General features: G+C 48.6%; 1 protein-coding gene across 1 annotated transcript in view; it reads left to right on the top strand.

Moving 5' to 3' along the window:
- Nucleotides 1-19154, top strand: part of GALNT14 (polypeptide N-acetylgalactosaminyltransferase 14) — a 99192-nt gene that overhangs the window by 76032 nt on the left and 4006 nt on the right. The window contains exons 7-13 of the mRNA XM_010577750.1: nt 2534-2621; nt 3301-3385; nt 4797-4900; nt 9405-9531; nt 12146-12238; nt 13571-13654; nt 14827-14971. Of these exons, the coding sequence (XP_010576052.1) occupies nt 2534-2621; nt 3301-3385; nt 4797-4900; nt 9405-9531; nt 12146-12238; nt 13571-13654; nt 14827-14971 (726 nt within the window). The remainder of the gene's footprint in view (nt 1-2533; nt 2622-3300; nt 3386-4796; nt 4901-9404; nt 9532-12145; nt 12239-13570; nt 13655-14826; nt 14972-19154) is intronic.

A 19154-nucleotide genomic window follows, 5' to 3' on the forward strand; every position in this document is an offset into this window, starting at 1 on the left:
TGCAAAATGCCAGAGCCCATGTGTGCCACCATGCACTGGCATGAAGGTGCCCCACATCGAGCTTTCCCAGCATCCCCCCCACCCCAGGCCAATGCTCACTTTCAGGCATGGGCAGCACGTGCCCAGCATATGGATTTGGAAACAAGCAGGACTAGAAAGTCTAAGAGCAAGTGATGGGGTGTGGGGGGAAGAAAGGGGGTGCAGGGGGTCTCGGACCTGTGCCTGGGAGGGTGCGTGTCCCTGGGAGTGGCAGTGACGGTGGGTGTTTTGTACCAGCATGTTTGCAAGCGTATGACTGTGAGCGCGTGGGCACGGGCTCTTGTTTTTATTTACGGAACAAATATCTCCTAAAGCCATTATCAGTGCATTTCGACTGAATAACTTTTCTAAAAATGTAATTATCCGGCCCAAGGCGTTTTTACAGCATGGCTCAACAAACTTACCCCAAAACCGGATTTGCAAATGGCACTGGGATGATCCAGTGGAGGGTGACCCCCTCACTTCCAGCTCAAGCACCCCCCCAGTTTGATGCTCTCCTAGGGGAGGGGGAGGCAGATGATGGCCCTCTCATCTTGCCTAATGCTGCTGTGGGGCCTGAGGAGCAACCGTGGCCCTTTTTGTTGACCATTACAAGGTCATGATGTAGAGGTTGGGAGACAAGCTGGAGTCAAGGTCCTTTTCCAAGGTTGAAATGCATCCGTTGTCTTCAGGACCATTTTCAGAGTTTTTTCCTGTTGATTTAGTTCCATAATTCGGTTTATTTGAGAAGTGTATTGGAGAAATGCATTCGCAGGTTTTTTGAGAATTTCATGTGAAAGAGGATTGAAGATTTGGGCGTTGTTAATATTAACATGCCCTGGCGTGGGAGGGTATCAAAAAAAAAGAACGGTGAACCTGCCTGTAATAAGATCTGGTGCTCAACCCAAAATAAATCATAGCAATAGCGCTGTGCTCTTGAGCATGCCATGCTTTTCTTTTGAGGGTCAGAGAGACCTTCATGAAAGCTGAGTAAATATAAATGTTCCCAGGATGTGGCAGGGAAAGTGAGGCAGGGAGAAGGTTGCACTGCTGAAGGCTAGCATTTTGCAGTAGTGCACTCAGCCAAGGTGTAAAGGGGATTTTCTTGCAAGAAGTTGTGCCGTGCAATGAGTAGGAGTGGAATCGAAATTGGGGACCAGTGTCGGCTAGTTACAAGTGCTCACCAGTAAGATGCTTGGGGGGCAAGTCTAAATGACTAGATACGATCCTTTCCCTGCAGTGTTCAGCACGCAAAGCAGATGCTTTGCTCAAAACCTTTCCCCTACCCTCAGGCAACTAAAACGTGCTTGGGTATACTGAGCTGTGGCAGCTTGGGGGACACTATGCAGCAGCTACAATGGGTTTGAAAGGCTCATCGTGCTTGGCTGTGACTTGAGTTTCCCCACCCGGTATGTAGGTACAGCAGACCTTGCCCTTTCAGTGGGATGTTTGACTCACAGAAAGTCATGTTAAGACTCCTGACTTGTCGTTGTTATGGAAATACCAAGTATTTGTCATGCTTATTTGGAAAACCTGAGCTCTAGACCAGCTCCGAGCTCATGGCTTTTGGTTGCTTTTTCCTACAGCTGCGTTTGAATACTTTTGTTAGGACTAATTTCTAAAACAAAGTCTTTTCTGAGTGAGAGAACAAGCCCATGTGTGCTCAGATGCTTTCCTTTGCATGGCTGTGAAAAACAATTTGATCTGGTGAGGGTAAAAGCTTGAAGTTTGAGCTATAATTGGAGTTTGGGATTTTTGAAAAGAGAAAGGGAGATAAGAGAGCAGTCAAAGCTGTCAGAGTCTCTTCCTCCTGTAGATATTTTTGTTCATAACTGTTTGTATAATCTCTTTGTCCATAACAAGATGTTAATTAAATCACCACCAACTCTTTAAAATAATTCAGGCCTTTTTTTCTTAACCCTTTCACACATTTGGCAAAACTCTAACTGTATCCCCATAGTTTGTACATTTAAAAAATACCTGTATTTAAGCTGCCTGACTGCCTGTGTTTTTCCTCTGTTGTTGCAACCGCCTGTTTGTCGCCATACTTCTGAAATCCAGTAAAAAGTATTTAAGCGAGGTGAAAGGGGAATACGTCGGTGAATTTGCAAAAGGCGGACGGAGCTTTGCATCCAGCCAAGTTGGGCACCGAGTGCACGCACAACCTACGGAGGGGAGGGACTGTGGGTGAAGTCAAAGCCGGTGAGAGATGCTAGCTCAGCAGCCCAGAGTCCTCTTTCCCAGGAGAGACAGTGTCTGTCTTCCCAGCTTCTCTCACCGGCGTGTCCCTGGCTCCCAGTAATATCTCTGCCGCTTGGCACTGCTGCCGTTAATTCCTTGGTTGAACTGATGTGATGGCTGAGGAGGAGGAGGCAGTAACGGGCACTTGTCCCTGACAAACCTGAATGACACCAAGATTTCCAGCCACCTGGTGTCTCCAGGAGTTCAGAGTATCCCTTGACCAGTTTGAGCGATGTGGTCTGAAGTCATGGGTCATTTCGCTTCTGCTTTCCAGGATCCCACCCGAGTGGTCAGCCCTGTTATTGACATCATCAACTTGGACACTTTTGCCTATGTGGCGGCTTCCTCGGACCTCAGAGGAGGTAAGTCCAAGCTGCGTGTGTGCCCCATGGGCGTCCATCCCGTGGCGTGAACGTGCACTGGCCCGAGGAGCTGGTGGCTCTGCACCACACCGCTGGCTCCTGCTACCTTGCAAAAAGTTCATTAGCACTGTTCAGTACTCCTCGCTGGCTGTTTTCAGGCTATTTTAGAGACAGGTAAGTGTGGTGTGAGGAACGGTGTTTGCTACAGTGGATAAAGCGGTCAAGCAGGAAAGAAGGGTCATGTCGAAGCCACCCTTGGCAGCACTGAAAGCCGGGCTGCTGACAAGAGGAGATGGGGGATGTCTAGGCAACAAATGGAGGATGCGACTGTAGCGCTTATTAGTATGCCTGTGCTATTTGTAGCATGCAATATCCATCAGAGCGTGTATCTGTGTGCACAAGGGGACAAAGTGAGGTTTCAGCAGCATCTTTAATTCTGACTTTTCCTGCCTTTGGAGTGCTTGACTGCAATTGTAATGCAATGTGTTGTTTCTTGTTCATATGCAGTAGTAAAATATGTTAGTCATTGGACTCCTCTCCCAAGAGCTGCATCTCCATGGCTTAGGTCAGTTGAAAGTGGGGAAAATACTCCATCAAATGTGGCTTCTGCAGCCTGCATTGCCTCCTAATCCATACCCATTTCTAATTTCCCCATGGTACTTCTCTACTTCGGTTTTAGGTTTTGACTGGAGTCTGCATTTCAAATGGGAGCAGCTTTCCCCAGAGCAGAAAGCCAAACGACTTGATCCCACTGAACCCATTAAGTAAGTCAAGAGGGGGAAGGAGGCACCTGAGGAATGTGGGGCAGGACAGGCGTCTCATCTGACCTCATGTGTGTCACCATGCACCATGGCAGTGTGATATTCCTTCCAGGACAGCTCTGAACGCCTAATAACTATAGCGAGCTCCTGGCTGGCTTGGGTTTTGCAGTACAGCTTCACCTGCCAACACTGAAGCCTGAGGGTGCTACAAAGGTAGAAGGGGTATATTTATGGTTATTTGTGTTTTGGTAGTGCTAAGGAGGCTGAATACGGTTAGGGAAGAAGCCTAGTGCTCTAGACTCCTGCTTCTCTCAGCTCAGCTATCACTTAAAAATAAGGCGGTGTCCTCAGCCCACTTGACAAAAACGTGATGTCTAGTCCAGCCTTTCCAGACCAGCGCTGCTCTTCTGGACCTCGCTGAAGGCTCCTCAGAAATTCAGGATGTGCAGGAGAGATAGCGAAACTGAACGGGAGAGATGCCATCTGTCCTCATGCCGTGGGATGGAGGGAGTCCTTCATTCCGCTGAAAATCTCTCCTGGCAGCAAGCCTAGTGCTGGTGTCTGCATCCCCAGCCGTGAAGTGCCGGGGTGTGTAACATGGAGGAGACCAAATGTTGGAGGAAGCTCAGGGCCTCAGAAAGCTCTCAGGGGAGCAAAGCACTGCTTCTCCTTAGGATGCTGTTGTTAACAGGAGCTCTCGCTGGCTTCCCAGAGGCTCTCCTTGCGTTCCTGGTCGTCCTGCCATGTAGGGCACTGCGGAGACTAGCCTGGGCGCAGCAGTCATCCCAGCTCCTCCCAAGCTTACGCTACGGCATCCACACTGTCTGCAATTGAATGGAGACAGGGCTTGCGCCAGCAAATGGCGAGTCTCCTCGAGCTATCTTCTGGCTCTGCCCTCCCCTCCTCCACAGACCTTCTCTGTGCAGTTTTCTTAGCTAATCCAAGGAATGAAAAATAACCCTGTTTTGAAATAAAGATCACACAGCTAGTGATGGCTTTTAAAAAGCCCTTCTGAATTGGCTTTGCCTTCCCCTCCCCAGTGCAATGGTGCTCTTAATAGGCTGGCTCCAGGCAAAAAGACCGTCTGAGTGAATAACCCCCTGAGCGCTAAGTGCATTTTTGATGCTGAAGCCTACAATCAGGGCTGTGAACTTTGGGCTTGTAGGAGTTGTGCTGACGGGTGCATTAGCCAGTCATTAAGTGCCAGGCAATTTATGATTGACAGCAAAATACCAAGGCAGCTGAAAGAAAGACTCAGATGCTTTTTGAGGTGTGTTGTCCTTGTTTGGCGAGGAGATACTTAGGTAATGTCCTGACAATGGAAGAGGAGGCAAAGGGAAGGGCTGCTTCTGTGCATCCAGGTGCTGCAGCAGTGTTTGAGTATGTGTCCCCTCTTCCTTTACCGATTCTGCAGGACTCCCATCATTGCTGGGGGGCTGTTTGTGATCGACAAAGCCTGGTTCAACCACCTGGGGAAGTATGACAGTGCCATGGACATCTGGGGTGGGGAGAACTTTGGTGAGTCACTCTTCTTCCTCCTATGCCTTGCTGTGTTGGCTTCTCTTCCTGAGTCATGCCAAATGGATGACTCGGGTCATCCATCAGGTCACTTTGGACTTCGCTTTGAATGCTCTGCACGGTTTCCCTCACATTCATAGTTTATGGCCTCAGGTGAGTAAGGAATCCAGCAACCATGAAGGATGGGAAGTGAGCAATTGTTAGTGCTCAGGACTCCCTGTCTTCCACGCTGCTTTGATTTTCTATAGGTAAATACCCTAAATCACAGAATTTTCAGCTTTACCAACAGATGAGAGAACACCACACACACCCTCCTATTCCTTCCTGATCTTATTTTCTCAGCAATAAAGTAAAGACGTGTCTTATTCCATTGTCTGACAACAGCATTTCAAAGCTATGAACTGAGGCATCGGTGCCTCCCTGAATTTGCAGAGTGCCTGAAACAGTAGCTCCATCGGCATGCTGCAAGCAGGTGGCAAAGTGACATGGCTGCTTATCCATTCCTGTATCACTAGATGGCCGAGCACTGCCAGGCTCTCCTCAACACTATCATTTTTCCTGCACAAAAAAAAATTCAGTCACCTCTGCTCATTATCACAGGGCAAGATGGGCATTAAGAAATCTCCTGCATGCAAACTTGAGAGGGCACATGAAGGAGGTAACAGCCTGTCCCTTCTCCCCCATGTCTAGCGGAGCTGGATCAGGCTGGGCTGTTCTCTCTTTGAAGCTGTAGCAATGCTGCAGATCAGAGCAATAGACTGTATCCTTGAAAGCAGGGGAGGCACTCGATGTCAGGGAGGCAGATCAGAACCTGGCTTTAATAGCTCACACCTCTGGGGAGCACGACTAGCAAGGAAGGAAGGATCTTGTGTCTTAACGCATACAGCGATGCTGTCAGTCATCCAAGGGAACAGATGCTGCTGCCTTGCAGTAACCCATCCGCTGCCTGGCACTGTTGTTTCCTTCACATGCCTTTTTCCTCTAGCATATTTTATTTATTTATATCTCGTTAAGCAGTAGGATCTCACTCCTTCGTGCTTTCTCTCTGTGGGTGGGTGTCTTGCCACCAGACTGACCCAAAGCATCTGCTCCTCTGAGTGGGGTGGCTCTGAGAAAACCCAGGAGGGGAGCGACAGCCCTCCCGCCTCCCCCGCTGGATCAGCGGCCCAAACAAAGCATTCAAAAAGGGAACTAGACGGGAGGAGAGGGACTGCCGTGCGGTGCCTGACCTGCTGTCCGTCTCCGCTCATCACTCGTCTCTGACAGCAGCGAGCCTCCGCTGCTCCTGGGAGATGAACAGTGACAGGGCAGCCTGCCCTCCGGGGAAGCTCTATCCCGCCAGCTTGTCCGATGCCCTGCAACGGCAGGCGTCGCGCTCCTTATGTGTGGTTGTGGCCCATCCTACAGAGTGCGATGTTTCCCTTACTGGTGCTATGCCCTGGGAAGCTGGTCCCGATCGAACATGCGCTGGCTGTGCTGCAGGGTGTAATGCTGCCTCAGGGCACTGGCGTGACGAAGGTAAGCCAGGCAGGTTGACACTGCAACAAAAAAGCGCAGGTCTGCATAGCAGCAGGGCAGATCCCGTCTTGCCCGTCGCCCTGAGAGCAGAAGCGTGCCCGGCTCAAAGCTGGTGAAGGGCAGCGCATCCCACCTCTCCTTCGCTCACAGGCGAGGGCAGCTGTGACCCTGCTGGCCCCGGTCACTTCTGGGCAGTTGACAGAGGGCAGGAGCTGACCAAGCAGCTGCTCATTTTGGGCACTTGCAGTGAACCGTGCTTTTTCTGGTAGCTTAGTCCTGAGGGGATGCAGGACTCTGGTCCTGGGGAGCATCGCTGCTGCCTTTAGTGTTAGTGACTGGGCAGCTAGAGGGGGCTGGAGACTTCAGGCAAAACAAAAGCAAGTGTGATTGGGTTAGAAGGAGGACATTGTAGGTGTTTTACTTTTTAAATTTACTTAGTCCCCTGGAGGTGGATTGATGAGCTATGGCAGAAGGACTTGCAGGCCAGTAAGAAGTCCTAAAGGCATTTTGCCAAGCTAAGGCCAAGCCCAGTGCACCCCAGCACGTACTGCTCGCCTCTCTCCTGGGGTCACTCGGAGGGGCCACCTGCACTGGAGACATCTCTGGAGGGTCAGGTGAAGCATGCCGTCAGTTCCTGCTCCCCTGGCTCCTCTGAGCTGGGCCCGTGCCATGCCTTCGCTGGTGCCTCAGTTTACCTCCTCCCGAGACATTTAGCTTTCAGCTGCCTGTCTGGAGACCTTGTTTGTTAGCTGCCACGGATGGCTCCATGGATCGTCCCTACCTGCCAAAACCTGTGCTTTAATTGCTTCTGCTGGGACCGGAGCAGGGTCTGCAGGGTGCAACATGTCTGAAGCAGAGAGCTCAGACTCCTCACCACCTCCTGCCTCCCCAGCACTGTATTCTCATTCCGGTTCACAGTGCACAGAGATCACCTCAGCCCACCTCTTCGTTAGACTTTAAATTAAGAGCAGGCGAGGACTGAATGGTGCAAGTCTTTCCCTTGTAGTGCCTCAGGGAGCTGCTCTTCTCCCGGGCTGAACAGAAGGACCAGAGGAGGGGAAGGCACCAGACAGCAGCCACGCTGTGGTTCACAGCTGTTTGGCTGATTGTCCCCCTTTATCAGGCACCCTTCTGATTTACACAGCAGCACTGGCAGCGTGGCTGGCGCTGTGACACGCAGGCAAATGTCTCAGCAGCCACGTGCGAGGGGAACCGAGCGCAGCAGCTTAGAGTGGCCACATCCTGCCATAATCTCATTTCCCTGCAGCTGTGATTAAGGTTGCTCCCAATATAGCACCAGGACACGGCACAAGGGCATGTTTTATTGGCCTGTTAATACCCAGTGCTGGGGAAAGTGGTGAGGCTCCAGCTGCTGTTGCAGCGCTTGCCTGTAAACACAGCAGTGAAAGGAAGGGGAGGGGATTTCTGGAAAAAAAGTACTTTTCCTCCCTGCTGTGCTTTCCCACCGCAGCCTTTGCTGGCCCCTGCTGCTAGGGCCAGCTGTTGGGGATGGGCTCAAGCCCTGAATTTTGGATCTGGGCATCAAGGTGAGAGGGCTTTGTGGCTCTGCCAACCTCCCATTTCCTTCAGCCCGGGAGCAGGTGGGTGTGCTGGCAGCGGGGATGGGAGTGACGGGAAGGTGGCTCCTACCTCTGCAACGACAGGTACCTCGTGGCTGAGCCATGTGTCCTGAGAGTAGGTGGCTTTGGATGACCAGGCTCCAATTCTCCTTTGCTCCTTGAAGCTGTGAGTTGTTTTCAGAGGGATGGCAGCTTTGTGGGCTGGCAGTGGAGGAGGAGGAGGACTCCTGTTCATGCTGCCCAAATGGCTTTCCCACCACAGGCACTCATCTTGCCAACACCAACCTGGGGACAAGTCATCCTTGCGCTGGTGTATGTATGTGAGGGGACTGCCAGCAGCACAACCTGGCAAAGACGATGGGTGGCCTCCTGTCTGACTTCTGTAGTTAAAGGGGGACAGGGAGTGAAAAGGAATTTGTAGTTTTGGAGTACATACATGCTGCGTGTAGCTCTATACTGTCAACAGATGATAAAATAGGATGCAAAGAACTGCAGAAGCCTTTTCTTTTTTATTTCATTTTTTTTCCATGCTGGTTCTGTCTAAGCATGACTTTCTGACAATATAGCTGCAGATTCATAGCTTAACAGGCGTTAGGACCAGATGGACCTGTTAGATCAGCCATTCTGCTCACCCGTCCTACCTCGCCAGCTAGGATTTCATCCAGCTCCCTGCCAAGAGCCCGGTAACTTCTGGTGTCAACTGTGCCACAGGCTCGTTTTGCTCCAGAAGGGCCCCGTGGACCAGGCAGGGAGCAGCTTGGGGCAACTGGGAGACATTTGCCATACTGACAGCTTATCCAGATTTTTAGGAGATAATCCCTCCCACCACTGACCTTTGCTTGTGTTAAGGTGTGTGCCTTGTTGGACCACAACGTTGGCACTCACAGCCCGGAGTACATGCCACACAGGGTAAGCTCCTGTCCGTTTTGGGACAGATGATGGATGCACAGCTCTCTGTTCATTTTGCAGAATCAATGGTGGATTCATAAAGATAATGACCATTGTAGTCATTAATGGTGAATTCATGGCGTCTCCTGGTGAACTTGACAGCCCTTTGGAGGGAAGTGACTCTGAAATAGGCAGTGCAGAAGTAATTACAGGAGCACAAAACTGGCAAGATGATTCTGCGATGTAAGCGGGGCTGCATGAAAAGGGACCTACTTACCGTCTCACTCTTGCCATTGTGATAGCACCTGCTGTGCTATAAGCAGGTTTCAAGTGCACTGACTTCAAACAGATCGCAAGAAGCTTTGAAATGCGCTTTTAAGGCATTTGTGCCTAGGAAAGGCCCTCTGGTAATTGATTTACCCCAGTTTAATGTGGCAGAGGATGAAGTGAGAGGTAACACCAGGATCCAGTCTGCTGTAGGACAGAAAGACAAAATGCTGAAGCTGCTTCTCTTGTAGAAATCTCTTTCCGTGTGTGGATGTGTGGAGGGAGCCTGGAAATCATCCCCTGCAGCCGCGTTGGACATGTCTTCCGGAAGAAACATCCGTATGTCTTTCCAGAGGGAAATGCCAATACATACATTAAGTAAGTGTTTTGTGCTTGCTTTGTTTTTTTGTAAAACAGAATCAGGTGCTGCCTTGTGGGGAGGGGGGAGCAGAGAAGACAGGGAGGAGAGTTTGTTTGGAAAACTTTGAAATATCCCTGGGCAGGAGTCTCCTGAGCCGAAGAAAATGCAAGTCAGTACAACTCTCCCTTAGGCTTTCTACAGTGCCGAGAATATGACAGAAATAGGGCACTTATATGGTACCTTTCATCAGCGCAGAAATAGAGGGACAGCTCCAGCATATCCCTGAGCACTAGCTACCGTAACAGCAAATGGTTTAGACCCTAAGGTCATCAGAACGCATTTATAATGACCTGAAATCAGGCTGACAGCATTGTCTGTCAGTACCCAATGACCTTAGCTGAGGGCTGAGCGTGGCTCAGCTGAACCAGAAAATTTGGTTCCCAGTGCCTCTCCAAGAGGGGAGCCCAGCAGCGTGCCAGAGTGGGTGGCTTCGCCTCCGGGCTGGTGCTGTCTCTTGAGCAGAGGCAGAAACGGGATGCACCTCGCTGGTGGGGATACCGAAGGAACTGCCAGGGCATCCCAGCTGAAGGGGACCTGTCCTCACATGCAGGAACAGACTGAATCAGGTACTGAAATGGGCAGCTGAAGTGGGCTAAGATCCTGGAAATAGCAGGCAAGGAAGGAGGTGGTCCAGAAGTGGGAATGGGCATGGGAAAGATGATGGGAGCAGCTAGTGAAGTCAGGAGGAATTTCTTCCTTTTTTAGAGCATGAGGCTGAAGGTTGTCTGTTGTTAAGTAAATGACAGAGAAAAACACTGGGGGTGCTTATACTTAATGCAGGGTTATTTCTCAGCTAAACTGCATTTGTGTGTGTTTACACACCAGGCATTCCTTTTAGTGTGGGTTTCCCAGTGTTATAAAGAGCCAACAGTATTTGTGAAGACCCAGCTGCCTGCATCAGGGTTACCACTGACCCAGGTGCTCTGCAGCTTCCCCACGCTTTACATGAGGCAATGAGCTGGGGGAGTGTAAATCACACCTCTCAGTTATACCTAATATGTGATTTCCAGCCACGCAGTGTGTGGGGCAGGAAGGAGACCTTGTCACCTTGCTTCAGGAAGACAGCAGTGAGGGGCACAGGGCGTTGCTGGCATCAAGGAGAGCACAAATTTGAGTCGTGAGGAGGGCTCTTGCTTTTAGTAGTGAAATAAGACTGCTACAGAAGAGCTGGATGTGGCAAAATCTCCACTGTTGGAGTTGCTGCAAACCTGAGTGAAAAGGCAGGGTCTGTGTTGCATCACCTGCAGGAGGACCAAGGGGAGCTTGAATGGGTATGGCTCTTCTGGCTGCACCCCAGGCACAGGCACACGGGGACTTTGGGGAGGCCTGAATCAATGCCAAGGTGCGAGCCTTGGCATTTATCCCCATGTTTCTTATAAACCCAAATGAGATGAGGAAGCCAAGATAAAAAAAACCCTGAACTTTGGGGAAGGCTAGATACAGATGTAGACACTGTGTCTTCGGCATCTCTTGAGCAAGAGCACTTAGACTATTGCAGTGGCCTTAGTGAGAGGAAGAAGCAACATGAATCAGCAAGGGCCTGAAAAGTGATCTGGAGAAACACATCTGTAGGCATTAGGAGCTGGGATTTTATTCACCTTATGGTAGCTATCAGCCTTAAACTTAATGTTGTAGTATATAGACCGAGAGGAGAAGTGGCTTCTGGCAACCTGTGGTACCTCTGTTTAAACAAAGATGTTAGCAAAAAATATCTCCACCTTTCTCCCAGATATTGATTTTTTTTTTCCACACAGCCTTTTCTTCAGTGTGAGAGACAGCTCAGGCTCCAGTGTTGTGCTGGGTTCATGTGCAGACTATCTCCTGTTCTGGCTATGTGGGACATGTGGCCCCACAGCGCCCACAGCCCAGTGGGATGATAACACTAGCTTGGAGGCACTGGTCTGCCTTGGAGCAGGAGTTTGGAGGACTCCCCTGACCTGGACCAGGATGGGTGGATAGGCATGGAGCAACAAAGCCATTTGCAAGGAGAGTTAGAGCCATGTGAAGTCAACAGAAGATTTTCTGAGGTTCAAAAACCTTCTGCAGATGCCTGGTTGAGGTGGAAGACTGACATTTATGCTACAGCACTATGGCCGGGGTGGTTTCTCTTAAGTTTTGAATACTGCGATTTGCCTCAGTGAAATCCAGGAGCGCAAAGCAAAAGAGTCCATACGGGATTGACACAAAGGAAATATTTGCCTTCAATCTTTGGCAAATTGTGCACCTCTTTTCAGAGCTCCATCCCAGCCACTAAATAAAACCCCAGGCACGCCTGCCTGGGAGATGACGCTTAAGAGAAGCTTCAGTTCTGAGTCTGGTGGATGCAAAGCATCCAACTGAGTTTGAAATGGTGAATTCTTCACCCAAGCCTTGACCTGTTGTGTTTGGTCCTTGGAGTAATGGGGAGGAGGAGTACGTTCTCTAGTAGTGAGGGATGGGCTGGCTCAAAGGTGGTTTTGGTGAAGCCAAAGACCAAGTTTAGGATGGGAGGACAGCGGGATGGATTAGATTTTAGAAAATGTCATCTTGGAAGCTTCTTTGGTTTCACCTGTCTTCCCTTGCCTCCTTCAGAAACACCAAGCGCACAGCAGAGGTGTGGATGGACGAATTCAAGCAGTACTACTACGCGGCTCGTCCCGCAGCCCAAGGGAGGCCTTATGGAAAGTAAGTGTCTTTCTCCTGCCTGTGCCCTGCCTGCTGCAGTGGGTGTTCATGGTGACATCGCCCTGCTGCAGAAACCCACCTGCGTTGTTTCTGTAGTAACGTTCAATTAAATGCTAATGGTAGGCAGATGCTATGAGCACAGCAATGAAACATGTAAGCAGCTAGTTTGTATGCTGTGCTAGTTTATCCCAGTGAGTGAACTGAATCCAGGTGGGGGAACACTCCCTCTGCCCATGTCCTGCCCTTGGCATTAGGTACAAGTACTTCTGGTCTCAGAGCGGAGTTTGGCAGGGAGAGTCCAGAGGTCTCGCTGGCAGCTGAGGGGCAGGAAAATCATCGAATTTTGCTGAGGCTTTATTGGAAAGGAGCAAGTGCTTTGTATGCAGGGAGTTTGCCACTCATCCTGTGAACAGTTGGAAACACCTCCCTGTCAGGAGGACTGTAAGTATTTGTGTTAATTTCTCATTTTCATATGCTCTTCCTTCCCTTAGAAAGTTTCCTTTGGACCACAGGGGGTTCCAAATAAAACTCAAATTCCTTGTGGCTACTCTTCAATCTCCAGGATAAATAAATTGAAGTCCTGGTGACTAACCTATTTCCACTGAATTCATATCCTCTTCTCATCCATCAGCACTGAATGAAGTAACAGCTCTGTCTTGCTAAATATATGAGGGTGTAGAGAAGATAGCCCATGCAAAGGGAAGGTACTAGAGGCTTCCTACTGCTCTGTAAATGCCAGCTCCTAACAGCTCCATGGGTAGAGGCTGGCCCAGGGAGGAGCTGGAGTTTGGAAAATGTCACTATACAGCATGATCCCTCAGCAGAAATTTTGCCCTGGTTAATGAAAGAAAGAAGTATTTCACTGTGTGATTAACTGCTGCTGACTTAAAGGCATGTTTAGTTGCTCTTGGAAATCAAGGCCTTCTGTAGTCCTGTAAACTAAGAGTAACTGATAATAGCATATATTAATTTCCTAGTACATTAATATATTAAATTAATGCTTATTGCAAATTGTAGATAGCATACATTATTTTAATAACCATTTTTAAATGACTGTACTTTTCCATGAACAATTTCATCCACCAAACTCCAGGCTTCTTGTTAAAATGGCGATATGTCATCATGCCATTTTACCAAGTGAGACTTCCAAAGAGACAGAGATCCAAATGACCACCCAAGCTTGTGCTGAAGAGAGCAGAAAATAGAGCTGCTGGTTCTCTTGTGTTTGCTGTCTGTGCATATCTGTTAGGTTTCTCTGAGCCTCCTTTTTTGGTGCATTGCATCTCACCTTCATGATTTCCATTGTATCTCTACGATATTTTCTTCCCACAGCATCCAGAGCAGAGTGGAGCTGCGGAAGAGGTTGAAATGCCACAGCTTCAAGTGGTACCTCGAAAATGTTTATCCTGAACTTCGGTATGGATGTGCGATCTTCACCTGTCCCTAGCAGGCCAGCGGGATGCCCCGTCCCTCCTGCCCCACAGACCTTTCCTCCGCACCTCCAGTCCCCACACTTGCCCCTGTCCCAGCGACACAGGCATCCCCTCCCTTGGGCTTCACAGAAGGGTATAGTGAATTTTGTGCTGGCTTTAAACACAGCTTGCTCACAGTGTGACATGGTTCATTTGTGATCCTGCTTTCTCTAAGCAGTCTTATAGACTCTGTGGCTCTTTGCTGCAGGGCTGGTGAGGGGCAAAGTACCAGTTATTTCTCTTAGGGCTTCCTCAGGTATCCTCCTGCCCATGCGGTGGGACAGGTGGTATAGGGAAATAGCCAGTTTTCCTGACAAAAGTATGGTGAAAAAGCCACTGTAGCCTCTGGTGGGTTCTTTCAGTACTTAATGACTCTTGCTTAACAGACAAGCACCTCATTTCCAGTCCTTTCACACTGTTCTGTGATACTTAAGACTTCTTTGTTGTGAAACCATCTACTGTAGGTGTTTATGACCTGTGTTCAGGTGGCTCTGCCTTACTCCTAGCCTAATGCTTTGCTTAATATGCACTTCCAGAGTTGCTTTTATACAGATACCTTTTAGTCACCAAAATTACTCCAGAAACCATTGCATCCATTCCCTTGGTCACTATCAGGAGCCATCCTCAGAAAGGATGCAAAGTTTTGAAGATACCTCCAGTGACCTGCTGGTGCAATGGCTGAGTGCAGAATCACAGGGTGAAGATGATTTATAGCTGTTTTCTTGCTTTTTTGCCATGTGTGGCATTGCACAGCAGCATTCACAGGGAATGCCAGAGCTCTGTGGAGGTTTGTTATAAAGTTCCCCACTCCTGTAAGCTGAAGGCTGACCTTCAGCCTGCTCACAGTCTATTCTTTGCTCCTCTGTTTGCCTTGTGCAGCGTTATTTATTTTTTCCTCTTATAAAGGCCAGCAATCCATCTCTGAGTGCTGCTTCTGCAGTGTCCCTGTCCATGTACTGCTCTCAGTGATTCAGTATTGTGTAATAGATCTTGCCACTCTCATCTTCTGAAGGTGAAATGGTGCGACTGCACCCTCCTTACCCCACACTAAGCCTCCCTCCGAGTGCTCTGTGTGCCTGTAGGAGTAGGGATGTTGTTTTCATGCTGTTCCCACAGGATTCCTGAGGAATTGCTCTATCAGACGGGGATGATCAGGCAAAGGCAGAGCTGCCTGGAGTCGCACAAGTCTGAAGCCCAAGAGTTCCCCATCCTGAGCTTAAGTCCTTGCATCAGCAGCAAAGGCACAGCAGCAACAGCACAGGTAAGATGTGTTGCCTATCCCCGTGATGCCGGCTGAAGAGCCGGTTCCGGGGAAGCTTCAAGGTGATTTCCTAAGTTTGCTAAAGCTCTGTTGGAGGATTACCCGTTCTGCCAGCCCCTTTCCTAAGGCAGCACGTAGTTAAACCCTGGTAAGTCCTCCTTACCTCCGGGGAGGCCCTGGGCAGCAGCAGGGACTGGTGCAGGAGCCACAGTCCAGGGCAGAGCGCTTCTCTCTGTGCTAGCCTGCGCTGAGCACTTACTGCTGCTCAGGAACGCCACGCGCCGTTCATCTGCAGAGATCAGAGAAAGACAGAGAACTATAATTTCCTCTCATCTTCCAGCATTTCTTTCAAAATGCACTGAATCGCAATGGTATTTATAACTTCATAGTCTGCATTCTCTCAGTATTAGATTCCCCATTAAACTAGTGAGAATTTAATGAGGATGATCTCGTTTTTTTCAATCTCACTGAGACGAGAAAAAGCCATATGAATCCGTGTTCTCAAAAGCATATTCTATGAAATGTTAGAGCCAAGAGCAGCCATGTGTGCCTTGCAGTGGAGTTGCTGGAGCAAGACCCTGAAGACACGGCTTCAAAACCTGCCTTTGCTTCAGGCTCCCTTTGTGATTTTGGGCATGTCGGGAAGTTCTGTCACTATTCCCATCTATGAAACAGGGAGGATAACAATCACTCGCTTCTTTGGGGTGCCGTGAAATAATTTAATAGGCAATGGCATGCTTGCTTCCACTTGACTGTACATCCTTAACCCTCATGGTTACACATTCAAACCAGGTAGCTATGCATATAAAAGGCCCAGCCTGGAGATGCTGCTGAAAACATCCCTAGTTTGTATGTGCAAATGAAGCATGTCATTATGTGCATCTCTTTCACATGCAGTTGCATGCCTGCCTTTAGTCAGGAAAATAATATCTGCTTCACGGTCTGGTAAAATCAGCAATGACTACTTGAATTCTAGTCAGTTCAGAAAATACAGCGAATATAACTGCAAGTACCACATAGTTACAGTTCTTATGGTTTAATTGGTTTCCAGGTTTTAGAGTTCTTTTTCTTTCTTCCACTGCTACATGGACTTTTTACACAAACAGCAAGAGAAGTGAGATGATGAGAGCAGATCATAATGTTTTGCAGGGTCAAGTCTGCTGAAGGAAAAAAAAAATGCTTTAGTGGCAATTGCAATTTTCAATTAATTGGATGTTTTTAAAAAAATCTGGGAAAATCAGAATGGGAAATGCTGCTGCAAGCTCGCATTTCAAAATGAAATGGCATCAGTCTTTCTGAAATATCAATTTGATGTGATATTTTAAAATGAGAAATGTCATGCCGACAAGTTGGATTGTTTCATTCCCATCAAACACATTTTGTTTTGACATTTCTGTGGAGTAAATTTGGGGAATTTTTCGTGCCACAAACTTTTCATCTTCCTATTCTGATTCTGCAGCAGTTTGCAATGGGTCAGCACTTCCCACTGGATGGCAACTCCATTTCTTGTGCACATCCAGGACTAACTCTGCAGGGGAACAGAAAAATGCACTACAAACAGATTGCTGAATAGCTACACTCAATGCACAGGCAGGAATAGAGAAAAACCTTTTCCTTTTATCTTTATCTGTCTTTCTAGGATAGTTCTCTGTTACTTGTACCCATGGAGAATATTTCAGATGAAAGCAGGCTATTTAAATTTTCATTGTGAATAGAAACTTGTATTTTAATTACACAATTGTTACAAGACCACCTGAACTTGTGGATGATGTGGGGGTTATAGTCACCAGGCTGTGTAGGATAGATTATGCAGCAGTCCTGAATGCTATGTAGCCTCGTATTTAGTATACCAGAATAGAGCAATAATCTTCACTTTTAATGTACTGAAGTCACATCTTGTTTACCCTAAGCTTCATTATTTGAAAAACAGGCTTAGCTAAATCAAAGCTGTGCTTTTCTGGCATTCAATAAGTACTATGGAAATATCCTGACTATCCAGATCCTTTATGATCCAGTGTTAGTAGCATTAATTTGGTTGCTTGATTGCCCTTCTGTAGCTGTCTCCCTGCTAGACTCCCCAAGCCCAACATTACATGCATGAAGTCCTGGGACCAAGTGTGAGAAGATCCGAGCTGTCATACATCACCATGGTTTGAGGACTGAGGAACAGGAGCTGTCAGGTGGCAATCAATTGCTCTTTAGTTTTTTCTATCTGTAGTGCAGGGGAAGGCTATTGTGAGCTCTCTGGCCGCATCCATAGTTTGGGTAAATAGAGAAGAATACTCTGACTGCGGTGAAATCAGATTTACAGCCCTAGCACATCTCACAAACCCTCCCTGGTGGTGTCTGGTGTTAGTCCTGAATTACTAAAAGGGGCACTGAGGCACAAGATGACCCCTCATCTTTGTGTAGGAGAGCTCCTCCCTGGGATCCACTTGCCCCTTCTATCTCCAGAAGGTCTGGTAGCAGTCAGAACAGGCTCTGTCCGCTGGGGTGGCTTTCAGAGGGACCTGCTCTTGAGATAGTGACTGGCAGAGATCTTTATGCAGTGCTGCCCATCCCCAGGGCACAGTGGGCTCTGCCCACTGGAGCCTTGGTACTCTAGGTCTTGTTGTGTCTCATTTGCTGAATGAACCGATTGATTTAATTTTTCACAAGGGAAATGCATCTGAGAGAAGATAATTGATCATAATTTTGCCCTGGTCTATCTGATGAAGATGTGAGTGATTGCTTTTCTTTTCAAACTAAGTGTCAGTTGATATTAGTACATACATCTTTGGAATAGACATCTGACTCTGGGATTTATTTAATAAACCATTAATCATTAGCAGTTCCATGAAACCTGACATATTCAGATAAAAAAGCAGAAGGCGCTTTGGCCCGGTATTCACATATGTAAGCAGTAGCTGCAAGATGAGTGTAAAGTTAGTCATCTCCTAGACAGGTGAAGAAATACTGGGAAAGTTGCAGCATCCGTTTCCCTGGCCTGCACCCCAAAATATCTGGCCTGCACCCAAAAATATCTGGGCTTTGGAGCTGAATGGCTGCCATTGCATTTGGGTGGCGTGTCCTTGACTCTCATTGTGAAGGAAATGCAATGTGATAATCTGCCTGTTGTGACACTGAAGCCTACCCCAGTTGGCTGGAGGACCTCCGTGGGCTGACTAGATCTGCACTTTCTTTGGAGAACGTTTAGCATCTATCCAAACTAACCTGACAGTGTCCCTCCTGAGATACCTCAACCACAAAAATTCACTTCTGACCTTCCTCCCCTCCAAAGTCTTCGTTCTCCTCCTCCATGGGCACGTCCTGCCCCAGCTGTAGCCCGACTGGAGCTGCGGGAGCTGGGCTGAGCCGGCAGAGAAGAGGAGCTGGCTGGCAGCAGTGTCACCTCTGCACCTGGGCTGCCATGGGCATCTTCTGTACTTTGCTTTCCCTCTCCTGAGATGTACGTAAGTGCTAGTTGCATCCCAGGGCCTTTTGACGAGTGAAGCACTTTGGTATCCTTAGGTGATCCATGCAGTCGTGTGCCTTGGGAAATCCTTCCCTGTGATTTTAAAAAGATAATTGAGGGCTGAGGTTGTTCCCGGCTTCTTCAGAAATATTTTTCTCTAGCTGCTACCCCAGCTTTAGGGTATGGCGGACCTCTTGCTCGGCAGCAGAGCACGTACAGCTCTGTCATGTAATGCCGGGCTCCCACGGGGCTGCTCCTTGCTAGGCTGAGGGGCTCCTTTCTCCTTCTGCCAGCCAGGCTATGCCAAGCCAAAGGTCACATTTTAAAATAATTTCCTCAATTCACAATGATGCTGAGTAACAGTGACAGGTGCCTGCTCAAATGATGCTAAAGCCTTGAAGAATAGTCGCAAGCCTCAGATGGGGGTTAGTGTTATCCGAGGCTTTGGAGGAAGGGGATTGCTGGTTGTGGTGTGCAACTGGTAGCTCCGGTCTCCCAGTCCACCCACTTCCTCCTTGCTCTGCCACCACTTCATCTTTGTCTTTGGAAAGGCAGGAAGCCTTGATCTCGGTTTCACCTCATATGTCTGTTTTTCCTTGGTGCCAGGGTCACCTCTAAACTGCCAGTCTGCAGCCCTGAAGCCATGTGTAGCTTCTTGAAGGTCTCTCTTTTTAGGAGTACCCTGGGCTGCCCCGTCCACCATAACCTCTGGGGTGTGAAGCTCTGCTG

Source organism: Haliaeetus leucocephalus, unplaced genomic scaffold (genome assembly GCF_000737465.1).
Source record: "Haliaeetus leucocephalus isolate CR32 unplaced genomic scaffold, Haliaeetus_leucocephalus-4.0 Scaffold577, whole genome shotgun sequence".
Lineage (NCBI taxonomy): Eukaryota > Metazoa > Chordata > Aves > Accipitriformes > Accipitridae > Haliaeetus > Haliaeetus leucocephalus.